General features: G+C 34.1%; 1 protein-coding gene across 1 annotated transcript; it reads left to right on the top strand.

The window, feature by feature from the left end:
- The first annotated feature begins 5,173 nt into the window (after nucleotides 1–5,173).
- Nucleotides 5,174–19,130, top strand: LOC138314572 (polypeptide N-acetylgalactosaminyltransferase 5-like). The gene is given in 13 exon segments (XM_069254974.1): nucleotides 5,174–5,348; nucleotides 7,314–7,861; nucleotides 9,365–9,518; nucleotides 11,461–11,509; nucleotides 11,512–11,626; nucleotides 12,520–12,684; nucleotides 13,199–13,415; nucleotides 13,808–13,925; nucleotides 14,535–14,717; nucleotides 15,088–15,225; nucleotides 17,010–17,111; nucleotides 17,796–17,927; nucleotides 18,337–19,130. Coding segments are annotated over 12 exon segments (2,058 nt in total). The 5' UTR covers nucleotides 5,174–5,348; nucleotides 7,314–7,323; the 3' UTR covers nucleotides 18,484–19,130.
- The last annotated feature ends 38 nt before the right edge of the window (nucleotides 19,131–19,168 follow it).

Raw genomic sequence — 19,168 nt, 5'->3', positions numbered from 1 at the left:
TTGATTTTACAGTCGATCGATGTAAAATAAATAAAGTTTATATATAAAAGATATCCATGAACTATCTACCAGATATAGGTCGCTCTGATCAGATGTATGTTTATTTGGTGATGACACAAAAATATTTAAAATGATAACAGACAATGAAGACGAGATTGCATTACAGCAGGATCTGGACACCCCAAGTACCTGGAGCGAAACATGGCTTTTAAATATGCACCCCGAGAATTGCAAACATATGCACATTGGTCGTAAACATAAAACTGTTGAAGGGCGAATAACATCATATACATTACTGGAAAACACTGGTAAAATCGGACAAGGAAAAAAATATTGGCGTTATTTCAGATACAGAACTAGTTTCAAATACTGTACCATATCACCGAGAAAGGCTAACATGGCTAACATGACAGCGTAATGATTTCATAGACAAAAGAGCCCAAAAATGAATTCTTAATATTGAAGAGACTATCTTTAGTTAATTTAATTATAAGGATAATTTGAAAAGATTTTTATGGAGATATTACACAAAAATCTGAGATTTTTTGTGTTAAATCTCCAAAACATAAAAAAATCTGTTCAAGTTAATCCTTAGTTCATCATACTTATGAAATGCGCAAAGTACAAATGCAAATCATTGCGAATAGTAAGCTATATCGAATAAAAATTATGCAAGTTGAGCATATTATGTATGTATCTCGTAACTTGAGTAAGTTAGTCAAGTTATTCTCGAATAGCGCTGGAATGTCGAGATTTATTATCAAAATTTCGTGTAATTCGTCGACATTTTGAAAAATACATTGAAATTACTATTTATGGACAATGAGTGAACGAATTTATTTCTTTTTACAAATGACACAAACATCGGTACTCCAGGGGTTACTATCACTGTCGTTATATTTACCATGTAGCTATTATAGGTAGCAAAATTGAAGGTTGTGCGATGGAAACAATGAAGCACATTGTTTGGTCTATAGATGTACATCAAGAGAATTGAATATCGGTACAATAGTCGGTCACTGACTCCCTACATGTGTAAAGTCATAGGGGCCAGTGATATTATTATAGAGCGAGGGCGTATCCCGACCCTCATATATTATACAAATATAGCATTTTGATGAGGTCGATACATGGTTATATCGACCAAAGAAAAAATATTGACCGAGGACGTAATCCGAGGTCGATATTTTTTCTGTGGTCGATATAACCATGTATTGACCGAAATCAAAATGCTATAATTGTTTTATTATTTTTCTGGATTTTTTTACATTTTGAAATGAGTGTGAAACTAAATGAGCATCGCATTGTAAATTCTGCTTCGTGATGACAGTTACAATCCTATGATTTTGTAACAAGTATAATTCAAAAACAACATATGAAAACAGTATCAATTGATGCACTTCAAGCTTTTATTACATGAACCCGATGCATGCGTGTTTGTAAATTGCATACATCTACATGTACTCCATTATACATGTAGCTCTATGTCTTAAGGACACAGTCATTTAAATGTATAGTTTGTTCTCCGTTGAAATAAAGACTTCGACGTCAAACATATATAAACAGATTCAGATTGACATTAAGATACATTATCTTATGCTTAGTACTCCATTCCGTAAAATGAAAATCGTATACATACAGTAGGATTAGCCTAGGCCTAATGTTGGAAGTAGCCTAGGTGGAATTTTTAAAATAAATATCAAACGTATTCACTATACAATGGCTCCAGACGCTTAATGAATGTTATTCGATTATTTCCTACACTCCTACCGTGTTTATATTGAAACTTTAAAAGCTTAAACTGTAGTCATCAGCTGGAAGTCATCATCATCTTTGTTAGAAACCGAAACAATCAACGTCGTCTGTCACATTTTGTGGTTACGCTTCAAACTCATGTCATCAAAGCGGTTTTTTCAAAGCGCCAGGAACACGAAGCGTTTTGTTAAGTAGACGATAACGTTATCTAAAAATAACCGTGCAATATACTTTTTCTATAAACTACTTCCGGAAAAATGGTGCAATATAGTTTTTTATCGGTGATAACGTGGCGTGTTTTTGACCAATGAGAAGTGACAAAAAATCCAGAAAAATAATAAATATATATATACAATATCAAAGAAACACAATTTAACAAAGCATGACAATTTATTGACTCGTGCCCTATCCGGGCCCCGAACTCACGATCTACGGCACCCAATCGCCTAGCCAAAGATACCTGCGCCATCTACCACTGCGCCACAATATATTTCTTACTGACCATCTATGGCTTGATACTGTACTTCGTATTTATCGCACTGAGGACAAATTGAGGATTCATTTCATTAAGTTTTTGTATATTCAACATATTCATTTTGTCAAGAATCGGAAATCAAATTTTAATCATATTGACGAATGGTACAATCACCGTTTTTCAAGTCATTCAGAAATCAGCTAGGCCTACATATTTATTTACAGACACAAACATCCATCCAATTTTTAAAAACGCGATCTTTTTTATCATCCCGTTGACATAAACATTTAAATTCATGTCAATTTGGCAATATATTTATGCCTACACATTTTGAAGAGTCAAGATTGAGTTTTAGGTAGGAATCTCCAATTATTTATAATCACAGTCAAGAAAAAGCTTGATTGTAACATTTGGCTTCACCGTGACATCAAACTGACGTCTGGTGTAGGGGAAGCAATTCGTATTAAAAATGGTTTACATGAAATATATACTTATATCATAATGAAATGGTATATTTAGTTGAAGAGAATGTGTTTTAATTTTATATTGACAAGCGGAAGCCGCCATATTACACCATACTAAAGTTTACTGACCCTCAATAAAGTGGTCAGTACCAGCGGCTCTCCACCAATCACTTGAGGACATTTCTACCCAAGGAGTCATTATTATGGTTTTTAAGGTAGGTGTCGTTTTTGTAATCGTCAAATGAAATTTCTGCAGACCTGTAATTGGCCATTTTTTTCTCTTCTGAACGGCCTTCCGTTTTACTATGGCCTAGTCCAGCGCTGGCTGTTACGACAAGTATCAGACTTAGGCTGACATGACCATAATGTCAAAAAATGCAGCCTAGACTTGGTGTAGTAATATCTATATAAATGGATGTGAGTCTTGTTTACTGACACCATCTTAGTCCGCGCGGGAAAATTGACACTGTGGTTGAATGAACTAGTTTAGTTATGACACTTTAAAAAAATCTTTTTAATGTCTTGATATTTGAAAGTAAGCTGAAAAGTTATTGATAAACATAGGAATTTTGTTGTCTTTTCAATTTTTAGGGACTATGTTTTTTATCACATTGAACTTGGCTGTTGAGGTTAAATGGTTGAAGCGGGAAATTCAAATGTCCACTGGCATCTAAATTATTTTTCACTTTGAACTATAAAGTAAAATGGTAATACAACAATTAAAGGATTATATTAATCTGCCATCCAGATTGCATTTATATATCAAATTAAATCCTTTAACTGTAAGTCTTACACGCACTTGTAATTAGAAGTAATTATAACTTTAACCTTTGTAAATGATAAAACTATTGTTGAAATCATAGTCGTTATGCCTGTTGGCTGTAGAGACAAGATAAAATTGATTTTTATCAGTTTCTTTGCTAGATTACTGAAGATATGGCTTGTTATATATCTGTCAATACATATGTACAGCTGTCGCAGCAAATACATTTTAATTGTTAGCGAGAGCATTGACATATTCCATGATGACGCAGAGAACGTTATAAATTATGTATTATAGTGTGTGACCCTTGAGAGGAGTTCAAATATTTGACATTTGATCTTACACCTTAGTTAACAGTACTGAGTTAGTAAGTACGTTGGCATTTCTCTTCTTCACTTTTCTCTAACACCTAAATCCGTCAAAGGCCTATGGTCATCTTACAATATATATATATCACTGTAGAAGGATTGCATGTATTATATCAAGTATATCAACTACGAGGAGATTTTTATAGAGACGATTATATGAATCATGGCTTATACCATACGATTATAACATTTGACTCGGTCAATACCCGGATTTATCAAGGAATAAATATTAACCGAGGAAGTAGATTCCAAAGGGATATTCTCAGTGGTGTTCTATTTAACTCCAAGATAAACAGAGTTTAAACAAGAGATGTCCTCTTTCTTTAGCAATGACAAATACTTTACGGCAAATCATTGTATGATGTATCATGAACGAATTGTGAAATCGTCATATATCTGTGTATACCAAAATAGAATATGCTCGTACATACCAAGTCAATATCACTATTTCTCATCCAGAAGAGATGGTTCATATGAAACAAATAATAATAATTCGATATATTACAATCCAAGAAAACTCTGAAGAGGCGCTGAGAAGGACGATATGAAATTGTAAGTTAATTAAAATAAGGGACTGGAAAATATAAAGGGATGGTTTTAGGCCAGATATCTTACAAGGGGATAGAGCAAAAAGAATGAGTTATGTAAACAACCTAATACATGTAGCCTAATGGGGAGGGGAGGAGGGGGGGGGGTGGAAGTATTGATTTAATTAACAAAATGTTGACAACAGATGCTTTGGGAGTTTTCGAAGAGTTGGTATGATATAGCAGGTGATCTGTCAAATGTGAATGATCTGAGCAATGCAGAAATATGGAAAACAGACGAATTAAATTATCAAAAAATGGACCATTCCAGAGCCAGTGAAATAAAAGAAAGGGATTCATGATCAATTAAGGGTTTGAAAGGGTTGTTAACTCTTTTAATAAATCCAATGTTGAAAACTTTATAAAACGTCATATTTTTCGGAATAAACGACGCGAATCGCGCTCACAAAAATTATGACGTAACATTCGATACCTAACCACAATGGAGCAAACTCTGTAATATGCAAAGACCGAATTGCTAAAATGAGTTACCTTCCGTGATGAAATGGCTACTTTCATATGGCAAACATATTCAGCTAATTTTGTATGACTTCAGGATAATTTAATTTTTACGTTTGATTTGTGGATACTGCTATGACATGTGGATACTTTTATCATGTTTGCTAAGAAGAGCTTCACGCCATGCACTAGAATAATTACGCCACGCATCACAACGAGAAAGAACATGATCATCATTTACTGTACATACTGACAATGGGGACAAAATCAATTCCTTTGTTGGAGAACAGCTGTCAGATAAGATGGGACAAAACGCTAATAAGTTGTACATGTGGCAATATATTTATTGACTAAAATAAGGCCTTGATACCACACCTGAGCATGTCCTAAGAGATACATCTTTACCGATCATATCGTGTATATACGGTCCTAAATCACAAACACGGAGGCTGGCGTTAGCGTGCCAGATTAAGTGATGTAAGTATGATTATTTAATTGGGTAAATTATCTAACATTTGAAACTTTGTAAATATTGGTAGTTATTTTATTGTTGTAGTACCATAGTTCTGAATAGAATCGCCGGGTAATTTGTAGATTATATGACATGTTTGTATTCTCCTGCTTTGAAGATAAATGAGTTTGATTTGCATGTGAGGATTAGCTAAATATTCTCTATTTATTCAAACCTGGATAGATTGACGTAGTGTGATAAAATAGAACCTCTCATCACCAACCCTTGGTACTGACGTGGCAAACATTTAGTAACAGTAATTCGACAATCATTATTTCATTTTATATTTATTCCATATTTTCATGACTTTTTGTTGTAAGTTTTTTCTTCTTTTTGACTTGCCATACCATCAAGACTTTTTTGTCAGCTGACTTTAAGCTTCTTTACCTAGAACAGGTCAATTAACGGCCAAAGCATTAGTTTATAAACACATGCTTTATACACTGTAAAATTATAATTGTAAGCCTTATATAATTTTAGATGAAAATATACCTTTTCAGAAATCACATTAAAACACTGATAATGCTTTAAAATGAAAAATAAAGTGAATTGTAGATCGGAACTAAGTTTCTTGGTCTGACGGTATTTAGTTATACAGAACTTCAAAAATAATGCTAGGTTTTAAATAAACGTGCATAAGGAATAACAAATGATTTTACAACGCACACTTCTGTGATGTAACTAATGTTTTTAAGGCATCATACAGTTTTATCTCTGCATTTGAACGATTTGCACAGCTTTATGGTTTTTAATAGATTATGGATGAAAAATAATATGTCTAAATGTTTGCCAAGTTAGTGCTCCTATAACTTTAACGTTAGGATGAAATAGTGCTTCTCTACTCTCTAACGCCCCAACTTTCCATTTTTTTATAATAAAGGATAAATCAAACAAATCAATAACGTTTCTGTACTTTTAAAACTTTTAAAGACAAGTTTTCGTTTTCATCTTAAGCGACTGATATGATTCAAATTAAATACAGCGTGCTGGTTTTCTCTCTAAATAGGGAGACTTTGTTATAGTTTGAAATAATGGAAGTTATTACTGTTAAAACAAGGGGAAATATTTAGCTATATAATAATGGGATGATATAACGTTATGATCATCATTGTGTGCATAGACGTAGTAGGAAGAAATTAATAAATGCATCTTTAATTAAAGGGATTATTAGGGTCAAAGTCAAAATATATATCAATAGGGGATTCCAGAAAGACCTCGACACTCACCGTCATTATCTATGTCATTCAATGGCCACTTCTTTTCACTCTTCCTTTAAAATATTGAACAATATGGAAACTGTCTGCTCTACAACAGCACACTTTTACGGTCAAGTTCAATATGGCTACTGACTAGCATACTACCTTTGGATTAGTTCCAAAATGGATCTGCATGTTCTAGAACTAAGCAGACCGTACAAGGTCAATTTGAGGAAGACTTCTTAGATACTGTCCAAGACGACTGCTTATCAGCCAGGTTGTGTCATTGTTATTCATAAAACTAACTTTAAATTACTATAGGGACTAATAGGAACCTTCATATGGCAAATCTGATAAATCCCTTCAGTTCTTTTACAAAAAGTATAACCATAGCTAACTGCAATTGCAGTTCTGAGAATTATCAGCAACAATGTAACGAAAACCATGATGGCTGCTTGTCGGTCTTATTGTCCGATCGGTCCCCAAAATCTAATAGATAGGACCTAGAGGAAGCCTTCAAATGATATGTGAAACATAAGTACTTAACGTTTATGAATAATTGTAACCTACTTAAAGTAATAAAATTCAAGATGGCTAGCCGTTGGCAATCTTGGTGTCTGATCGCTTCAAAAATTCAATATGCAAAACAAGAGCTAAAGGGATGTCTAAAGAAGAAATATGATAAGATCACTTCGGGACGTATGTTGTTACATGTTTGTCTTATTTTAATTTCAGATCGCCAGAGATGTCAAGATTATATATTAAGACACGCGTGATAAAATTGAGTGCAGTGGTTTTTTTCCTGTGGTGTCTATGGAACTTAGTGTATCGCGATGGGTTAACAGACACCTTAAACAAGGACGATATTCACAAGTTTCAAGTAGAAATGGAACAATTAGATAAAATGAAACACAATCATGTAAACAATAAAGACAAATCCTTAAGAGCAGGTCCTTTACAACCAAGGCTCATAGACTCTGAAATGGTTAAAAACGCTGAAGAAATAAATTTGGGCGGTAAAAAATTTAATGTGAACGATAACAACCCGATAGTAGAACAAGGCGTTCTTAGAGAGATTGATAGACAAAAGGACAGCGAGAACGAAAAAGTGCTAAACGTTCCGAATAGGATCGAGGAATTAGATGAAGGGAATAAACAAGAACAAGACGTTCCGAATAGGCGTGGAGAAATAAAGGAAAATAGTGAACAAGGTATTCCGAAAAGGGATGGTGATTTAGGTCATCAAAAAGAAATCAATGAAGATTTAAAGCCGTCCGGCCCTGGTAAGCTCATTTCTAACATCTAATATATAAGCCAATGGATTCCTCAATCAAAATATAATTTGATGCTTATCTTAATTAATTACAATTATAATGCAAAGTTAATACATATGAAATTATCTACATCGATCAATGATTTGATCATTAATAGTTATTTAGTTCAGGTAACGGGATAGCACACATAGAAAGAACGAAGGAGGTGTAATCAGGCATGTACAACTTATGTAATAGGAAACTCAAACATATCCTTTGTGTAATAGGAAACTCAAACATACATATCCTTTGTAATAGGAAACTCAAACATGCATATCCTTTGTATAGGAAACTCAAACATACAAATCCTTTGTAATAGGAAACTCAAACAAATCCTTTATAATAGGAAACTCGAACATATCTTTTGTAATAGGAAACTCAAACATATCTTTTGTAATAGGAAACTCAAACAAATCCTTTTAAATAGGAAACTCGAACATATCTTTTATAATAGGAAACTCAAACAAATCCTTTTTAATAGGAAACTCGAACATATCTTTTATAATAGGAAACTCAAACAAATCCTTTATAATAGGAAACTCGAACATACTACTTGTAATAGGAAACTCAAACATACATATCCTTTGTAATAGGAAACTCAAACATAATAGGAAACTCATACATACATATCCTTCGTAATAGAAAAGAAAGATAATTATTCATTATTTTTATCTTCCTTCTGAATGGGTTACATATCAACTGTATGTCCAATCTGGTAACAGTTTCTTGCTTAAGTAATAGGCAATTCAAACATACATATCATGTAGGACCTGGTTGCACTAATTTCGCGGGTCTGCTACATAATAGCAATTACATTAACTTATAGGATTAAAATAATGAAATGGGGCAATATACCGGTATGTTTAAAAATGAGACTGAATCGCCTGGAAACGATCAACGGAAACGTCTTTTATGTGAAACTATTAATATGGAAATAGGAAAGCGGGACTGTTATGTCCAATGAGGGTTGGTATATTATGTGTTATTTTATGCTACTATAAACTAAAGCAGCAAGGATGAAAGTGTATCATTTGGTTACCATGAAGAAAGAGCATGTTTGTTGGGAATATGAAGTCAGTTATCTACCGTTAGGTGGTATCAGAAACCCGTCTAGACTGGATAAGGTGCCCTAAGACACTTATCTATGCCAGGCTGCACCCAATATACTTTATACTATTGTATATTCGGAGCAAAGCTTAGTGGAGAGTAGTAACTACTACGGCATGTCATCCAATCTAAATCCGGTCTAGCTAGCGGAACTCCTCTATACGCACTTTCGGAATTATCGCGCTTCGCTGGTACTCCATTGTGGCTTGCCCAACGTGGTAGTTTTTCCACAAAGACGTCCCAAATAATTTCTATTGTCTTTACCGTTTGGGAGAACATAATTATATTTAATCTCTCACATATTGACTGATTATGATAAACCGTATTATCAAAATCAGATGTAACATTATTATTTTTATTTCAAAGGTGAGTTAGGGGAAGCAGTTAACATTGATGTCAAATCACTGACACCCGAGGAAAAGAAAAGATATGACAAGGGCTGGAAAAACAACGCTTTTAACGAATACGTCAGTGACATGATATCATTAGACAGAACGATAGAGGACACCAGAGACCCCGAGTGAGTATAGTCCCATTTATGTTAGATAAATCGATAGAAAACGCAGAGACCCTGAGTGAGTATATCCTAAATGTTAGATAGAGCGATAGAAGACACCAGAGACCCTGAGTGAGTATAGTCCCATTTATGTTAGATAGAGCGATAGAAGACACCAGAGACCCTGAGTGAGTATAGTCCCATGTATAGTTAGATAGAGCGATAGAAGACACCAGAGACCCTGAGTGAGTATATAGTCCCATTTATGTTAGATAGAGCGATAGAAGACACTAGAGACCCTGAGTGTATAGTCCCATTATATTAGAGAGCGATAGAAGACACCAGAGATCCTGAGTAAGTATATAGTCCCATTTATGTTAGATAGAGCGATAGAAGACACCAGAGACCCTGAGTAAGTATATAGTCCCATTTATGTTAGATAGAGCGATAGAAGACACTAGAGACCCTGAGTAAGTATAGTCCCATGTATGTTAGATAGAGCGGTAGAAGACACCAGAAACCCTGACTGAGTATATATCCCATTTATGTTAGATAGAGCGATAGAAGACACTAGAGACCCTGAGTAAGTATAGTCCCATGTATGTTAGATAGAGCGGTAGAAGACACCAGAAACCCTGACTGAGTATATAGTCCCATTTATGTTAGATAGAGCGATAGAAGACACCAGAGACCCTGAGTGAGTATATAGTCCCATTTATGTTAGATAGAGCGATAGAAGACACCAGAGACCCTGAGTGAGTATAGTCCCATGTATGTTAGATAGAGCGATAGAAGACACCAGAGACCCTGAGTGAGTATAGTCCCATGTATGTTAGATAGAGCGATAGAAGACACCAGAGACCCTGAGTGAGTATATAGTCCCATTTATGTTAGATAGAGCGATAGAAGACACCAGAGACCCTGAGTAAGTATAGTCCCATGTATGTTAGATAGAGCGATAGAAGACACCATAGACCCTGAATTGTAGTATAAGTCCCATGTATGTTAGATAGAGTAGTAGATGAACACTAGAGACCCTGAGTAAGTATAGTCCCATGTATGTTAGATAGAGCGGTAGAAGACACCAGAAACCCTGACTGAGTATATAGTCCCATTTATGTTAGATAGAGCGATAGAAGACACCAGAGACCCTGAGTGAGTATAGTCCCATGTATGTTAGATAGAGCGATAGAAGACACCAGAGACCCTGAGTGAGTATATAGTCCCATGTATGTTAGATAGAGCGATAGAAGACACCAGATACCCTGAGTGAGTATAGTCCCATGTATGTTAGATAGAGCGATAGAAGACACTAGAGACCCTGAGTGAGTATAGTCCCATGTATGTTAGATAGAGCGATAGAAGACACTAGAGACCCTGAGTAAGTATAGTCCCATGTATGTTAGATAGAGCGGTAGAAGACACCAGAGACCCTGAGTGAGTATAGTCCCATGTATGTTAGATAGAGCGGTAGAAGACACCAGAAACCCTGACTGAGTATATAGTCCGATTTATGTTAGATAAAGTGATAGAAGACACCAGAGACCCTGAGTGAGTATAGTCCCGTATATGTTTGATAGAGTGATAGAAGACACCAGAGACTCTGAGCGAGTATAGTCCCATGTATGTTAGATAGAGCGGTAGAAGACACCAGAAACCCTGACTGAGTATATTGTCCCATTTATGTTAGATAAAGCGATAGAAGACACCAAAGACCCTCTGAGTATACATCATCATGCTGTCACATATGTCTTAAATATAATTGCTTGTATATCAAGAAGTGTGGATAATTAGTTTTATCTTATTGTGTTATGCTTCTCGTGATAAATTTCATTTCAATTATGAAGCAAATATGTTGTTTTGTGGATGATAAACAGATATCTAAGCTTCACTTGTTATTCTGGCCACATCTTAAACCATTTATAACATTGTTATTTTAAATGCGCTATTTCATTCCATACTTCAGGTGTAAAACCATGGTATATAACAATTTGCCAGATGCCAGTGTAATCGTCACACATTCCATAACGAGGCTTGGTCAGTGTTACTAAGGAGTGTCCATAGCATTATAAATCGTACCCCGCCGGAACTACTGAAAGAAGTCATCCTTGCCGACGACTTTTCAGATATGCGTAAGAAATGACACCTTATATCTATTAATGAAGCATTTTGTAACTCTCCTCTTTAAAAACAGCAAGTTCGGTATATGCTTTGCTTTCAGCAATAACGTTTTCTATATGTTTTATTTCGCAGGATTAACAAAAACAAATAAAATTATGCTGCAAATGATGTAGGTCACTGTCTATTTTTTTTATTTAATTGCTTATATATCGAAATAAAACAGTAACTAAATGTACGCGCAACTGAAGATTTTGTATCAGTAAAATAGAATATTATCGAGAGTAAAACTCTCAAATGATTTTTAAAGATCTGTGCTTTAAATAATTACTTGAAATCTCACAAAAAGTATAGTTATTCCAATGAATTAACAAACATGGACATTTTAAAACAAAATGAAATTCATCTTCAACCTCATTAAAATTACACAAAGTACATATTCTTAAATGTTGTGGTATATTTTGGTTACGACCCTTTTTGTGAGCATATATTTGTATTTTGGAAATAAATGGCATTATAAACCTAAATAAGACATGAGTACAAGAATCATTTGAATAAACCTAAATAAGACATGAGTACAAGAATCATTTTGAGCATGTTCTTATCTGTTCAAGACAATATTTATATAAATATATATCCATCAACCTTTGCTTGAATATACAATAAGAGCTGCCATCTATATTATCCGTTCGCCAAAGGTAACCTATTCTATACATTTTTTTTTTGTATTTATCACCCATACATCATTTTGGTCTTACATTTCTTGATAACATGATTAACCTTTGTATTATCACAGCTTTAATACTAGTACAAAATGTTGGTTAGTTTTTGTATTCACATTTTATTTTTTAAAACTGGTATGCAGTCGCCAAATTATTCTTACAATATGTTGTATCATATATAACAGCACATTTACACGCACCGCTGGAGGAGTATATGTCTCGTTACGAAAAGGTCAAAATAGTAAGAGCTAGTAAAAGAGAGGGACTGATTCGAACTCGCCTGATGGGTTACTATAGAGCGACGGGCTCCGTCCTGGTGTATCTGGACTCCCACATCGAATGCACTGAAGGTATCGTTCAAATAATACATCCATACCACTATTGCTTTTAACGTAGTATGAAAAACATGATTTGAAACTATACCCTCAAAGCCTTTGTTTATATTATTTTTACTGAATTTGTTTTTCAAAAGAGATTCTAGAGAAAATTCCCAATCGTAATGCTGTATTTTGTATAAAAACAACGAAACATATAAATATTCAATTAAAAACAATATTTCAATATGAACTTATCACCACATTTGCATGTTGCTTGTTGTTTGGCTTTGTGTGGTATGTGTATGAAACTTTGTGACTGGTTTTGTTAATCTGTTGATAATGTCGTTGTTGTGAAAGCATTAAAAAATGTTCGTTTGGTTATGTTTGATTGCTAAAAATAAGACAAACGTTAGATGTCTTTCTAATATCATTTTTCATAAATAATTGAAAACTATTGACTAAGGAATACTTTGTGTGGTATTTTTATTAATTATTTGTAGATATTGTATTAAGTGTTGCATTATGTCTTTAATTACGTCACAAATAGGTTGGATAGAACCTCTCCTTGATCCTATCGCACGAGACAAGAGGACATCAGTCACACCAATCATCGACGTCATAGATTTTACAACATTCCGTCTCAGAGTGGGCAAAGCCAAAGATGTACAGGTTGGAGGTTTCGATTGGTCTCTGGTGTTTAACTGGCATGTCATACCAGAGTCAGAGAAGGCTCGCCGTGGATACAAACACTATCTACCAGCAAGGTTAGGCTTTCATATATACTGGCAAAGCTTTATCAAATGATGGTCATACTATCATCATTCGTGTTTAATTAGTGCAATTTATGATATGTGTTTATATTAATGCTGCAGTTGCGAACATGAAATACTGCTAATTACTCTCAGACAAACATGCTCGTGTAATAAGGGGTGATATAACGGAATATTTTATAGCAATATCGATATATAAAGTAACCCAATATGAAGCAATATCAAACATGATGTAATAAAGCATCAAATTCATTGAAGTAGTTTTCTTTATTTTTTAACATCGATGAAATAATCTATAAATCGCATTGATTGTATGGTTGGTGGGAATACACTTATGTCATACTAAAAAGGCTATGCTCAGCTCAGAAATGATACTTGTATTACAGATCACCGACAATGGCGGGAGGCCTGTTCGCCATAAGTCGAGAATATTTCACGGAGATTGGAACGTATGACGAAGGAATGAATATCTGGGGAGCTGAAAATCTCGAGATTTCGTTTAGGGTGACTTTCTTTATTTACATTGACACCATGTTATATTGCCACTGATTTCTTTAACCTGTTACACACAGGTGGTAATTAAGATATATGTATTATTGTTTTAGAGAGTATCCATCAATGATGTGGTTAGCCGGTGTCCGTAACCACTACACTGACCATATATAATCAAGAATTTCTTTAAAAAGTTCTATGATTGGTTTTTACGAAAAGATCACTTTTGAGCTTATTTCAGGCATCGATATTCAATATATATATACATTTCAAATAAATGTCTGTTGACTGTTTTGTGTATTCACCTTTCTTTGTGCAAAATATAACAGCTAATACAGAACACACATCCCGACTAAAAATGGTTATAACATCATCATGAAAAATTACAAATGCGTGAAATGAAAAACAAAATATGAAAATTCAATACTATCATAATATGTTACAACGGAAAAAGCAATTATCTTTCTTATGCGATTTGAATCAGGTCGTAACGAGTAAACATTATGAACTGCACGTGAAAAACTGCACCTGAAGATACGTAACAATCACATCAAATGGTATGGAAATTTATGTCTCTCTTACCTACAATTAATGTCCATACATTTTTTGTTACTCTACCAGATATGGATGTGTGGGGGTACACTGCTGACTGCTCCATGCTCCCATGTCGGACACATATTCCGGCAACGTTCCCCGTACAGCTGGCCCGGAAAGAATATCTTACTGCGGAATAACCTCCGACTGGCCGAGGTGTGGCTAGATGACTTCAAGACCTATTATTATAGTCGGATGTCTCAGAAACAGGTAATAAGTGTTTAGACATGGGCACTGACAATTGTATATAAGAATCTGTCCAATAAATTTATCGGTCCTAATCAAATGTAAATATCACAGAAACTGTAGTTTAATTTATATGTGTATTTTATTCCTTCCTTTCTTCTTCCAAAAACCTGATACGAGCTTAGACAGCCATATTGTATAAAGGTAAATCCACATTCTTTAAAAGAGTCTTTGTTTTATGAAGGATCGTGTGATGATCGATGACGATTGGAATAGCATTCATTGCTTCATGCTTTCATTTACTGTTAATTCATATTTTTTACGTTTTGTCAACATTTTAAAAACATTTTATAAAACTGCTATTACACCTTTTCTTCTTTTTATGAACTTACAGCTAAATGAAACAGATTATGGCGACGTGTCGGGGCGAAAAGCATTACGAGAGAGACTCAACTGTAAAAGCTTTTCATGGTTTTTGAAAAATGTGTTTCCAGAGATCTATATTCCAGGTGACTCACTGGCTTCAGGAGAGGTAAATATTTCTTCAGTTTCGATTACTGTAAACCAGTTATAAAACGTCCTCAATAACGAACACACACATTTTATTAATATTTTGTTAAAACAAGAAGAAAACACCATTGAACAATGCTTCGACGAGTGATACATACAGCCAAAAACATACACAGTCCTCGGTCCATTCTTGTCTCTTCCTCATGTATTTTGTAGATGGTGCTCTCTGTGTAAGGTTACAAAGATATCTCCTATACACGTAGTCATCGACTGACCTTAAACTATGAATAAATTAACCAAATAATAGGATATCAAAGTCTGATAAAACAGAATCGCCCACCTTCAGTCACAAAAGAAATAATATGTATTCATTCTAATGCATTCTCCAAAATGAAGATAATAAAAAATGGCTAAAATCCCAAGCATCAGGCTATGTTTTGCTATGAGGTTGGTAAATAGCACTACCATATTAATAACCTCTTCAAAAAACCCTGTCAAATACAAATTGAGCGTGACCTCTTTAACTAATATTTACATTGCATGTATCAGACCTATTTTATAATATGGTGACATATTATTTCATAATTGTACACAAAAGAGGGGACTCTTCTTGAATCTATCCGATTAGAGACTGCTCGAGTTACCACAGGATTGGGTAAATGAATATCACACCTTAAACTTCACTATGAATCTGGATGGGAAGACTTAAACTTCAAAGACTCCACCTTCCTTTTTATCAGGATCTACTCCTTCTTATTTTAATCATTTAATTTAACCAAACTTCAACAACACAAATCCTGAACGTATCTTTACAATTGCTGTTAGTAGGTCTAATATCTATGCTAATAATATAAATGAACTTGCGTCATCTTAACAACAACCTAATAGCCAAAATGGACATTTTATATCTGGATCCTATGGGCGATGGTATTTTCCTAATGGCTACTGTGTTCGGAAAACAAAAAAGTATCCCAGTATTTATATAATTGGTATAGTCATTGCTGAAAGTGTCCTATGTGAATTTATTGAACTAAAATGCTGCTGAAATGAAGTGAAATAACATACATACTTATTGTTTAGATTTAAGAAAAACGATCATGTATTGTCTGTGTTAGGTCATAGCTCTTCAGAAAGGATTAGCAGATTTGAGCATTTTTCCATGATTGTTGATGTGTCTTTTTATCATGTTCGGAAATTTTCTAATACAAATGAATGCTGAAGTGAGGTTATATCCTGAACACCTCTCATAGTGTTAAGATCCTTTGATTCAAATAGAATCGAAGATTCACGACCTTTTTATATAAAACAGACAAAAACTACTACATAATGTGATAAGACATGGATTTTACTTAAAAAGAGATCGACCTTAAAATTACCTTCAAATAAGTACAATATCATAAGAAATGAACCTCATTTCAATGTCAAAATCCGGTCAATTGAAGCTGAATTCCAACTGAAATTGACCAAACAAACGTAGTTCAAAATTTGACCTCAAACACTTTCAACTAAAATTGACTTAAACGTTCGTTTTGCATAACCAGTTTCATTTTATTAATAAGATGTGCTCACGTGAAATGAAAAAGGTTTATATTACTGACTTATCATTCAATAGATCTCTACTACTGAATCAGACCTTCAAATTGGAAATAAAACAAGTGTCATGTATTTCCACAGGTGTTGTGTTTTGTTAATTCAGACATTCCTCTAACACCTGAAACCAAAACGTCCATAAATGACTATGTTTGATTGGAGGATGAAAACGACACACGAGCGTAACTTGATGTTAAATATTGATATGTTTGACAGATACGGAACAAAGCAAAACCCGTTTGTTTGGATGGAATGGACAAAGTATCGCAAGATAATATCCTAAAGGTGTACCCCTGTCATCAGATGGGCGGAAATCAGGTAAGTTATGGTTAAACGGAATTGATTTATAGGAACGTTAAAGATAAAACACATTATGTCAAGCTAGAAAAGTATATTTTAAGTTTTAATATCATCCAAGTTTCATTTTAGGAAGAGAGCAAAATCAAAATGAAAAATGGGGGAAAAATAATATTCACATTTAAAGTGGTAACAAGTTATAAAGTTGTTGTAAAAATGCTTTCTGAGAAATCAGAATTTTTGATAATTATACTACAAGTTTTTTGGTGGATTATATAAGACGATAGTTTGAGTTTTTAAAGTTTAAATTTCATAACATTCAATGATTTTCATATCTCACGTATCTTGTAATAATGTCAGAGGAAGTGTCTCTTAGATATGAGCTTATTGCATAAAAAGACGCGATCTGATAAAATACAGTCAAGCAAATGAACTATGACAAGAGTACGATGTGAAACATCAACTAACTAGATATCTACCATCAATATTAAACTTGACAATACAGATTAAAAAGAAGTGAACTGAGATTAAAAAAATAACGTATGTCAATAATTTTTGAGGCATTTCCTTGGAAAACCTGCTTTTTTCTTGACATTGACCTCTTTAATAGAGTATTTGTAAAACCGTTATTACGTGTATCAAAAGTCATTGGCATCGATTTAATTATAAGAGATATGATCATACTATATATTTGGTGTGTTTTAGTTCTGGTTGTACATGAGGGACCATTCACTGAGACGAGATGTTGTGTGCTTTGATCATTTCACACCAAAGAAGGAAATACATCTGTACACTTGTCATGGAATGCGGGGTAACCAGGAATGGGAATACCGAGAGGTGCGTTACTGTTGGTATACGTTTATCCTTCTATCTATCTATAGATTAGGGGTGAGATTATGGAAACATGGTAATAGGGATACGTATTGAAAGGGGAGCGACCATTATTCATAACACATTCCATATTTTCTATTTTGCGTCTATATTAGTCATATGTGATATAATACATTGAAATTATCTCCTCTTCTGATACCGTATTCGATTGAGTGCGTAGTCTTCCAGAGATCATGATCTTCTAGCATGCATGTTACGATAAAACGTTATAGAGATGCAGACAAGTTAGATATTTAAGATAATTTTTTCATGTAGATTAGTTTAATAGTTTATAAGTTTAGGTTTATAAAGAGCGTCTTGTAGTATGGATGGTAAAAGACATAAAACTGTTTACAGAGTCATACGTGTGTTTCAGGACAACACTATCTTCCACGTGAATACCAAGAAGTGCATCACCCTGTCGGTTGATGCACGATCTGTTTCCATGGAAACGTGTCGCGGAACTGACAACCAGTTATGGGTGATGAACAGACAGGCAGCAAAAGGACCCTCTATATTATAACAGTTGATTTACCCTAAAACAGCTGATTTGGTAATGATCCGCATTTCTTTGCAGGCCCTGATAATCGTGTGGCATGATGTGAGTCTGATTCATCTTGAAATTTTGTACGGCCAGTTGCCATATCATTTCTATCTGCCTTTTATTGTTTCATTAATAAATCTTGTATATATCAAAAATGTTTTTACAATGTAAATTTAATTTATGAGAAAATAATATAAACATTTGGTATCAATGTCGGTTGAACCAATTTCACGATACAACGCTTGTAATGTAATAAATAAACACGTATTTTTTGAAGGTTTTTTTAAAAGTTGACTTAAGCAATCTATGTTTTCATAAAACAATGATGAATGGAAATTGATACAAATGTTTGGCGATTCATCACACGATCAACAACTGATAAGCAAAACTACAATAATGCAAAATTTGAACCAGATGATGGTTGTTTTTCTTTAAACGTAATACGCTTTTTATTTACCGATACCAAATCAGATTGGTGTCATTTTCATACTTCATTTCTTCGGATCATTTAATGAACTACTTCCATATCGTGTACATATTGCATGCTTGTCGATAAAATGTTAAGTTTTGAACTACTTCCATACCATGTACATATTTATTGAATGCTTATCGATTAAATGTTAAGTTTTGAAATGTGTTTGTTCAGTCGTCTTATTTCACTCCT

The sequence above is a fragment of the Argopecten irradians genome, chromosome 2, assembly GCF_041381155.1.
Source record: "Argopecten irradians isolate NY chromosome 2, Ai_NY, whole genome shotgun sequence".
In the NCBI taxonomy this organism is placed as follows: Eukaryota; Metazoa; Mollusca; class Bivalvia; order Pectinida; family Pectinidae; genus Argopecten; species Argopecten irradians.
This window is presented reverse-complemented; position numbering and strand designations above follow the sequence as displayed.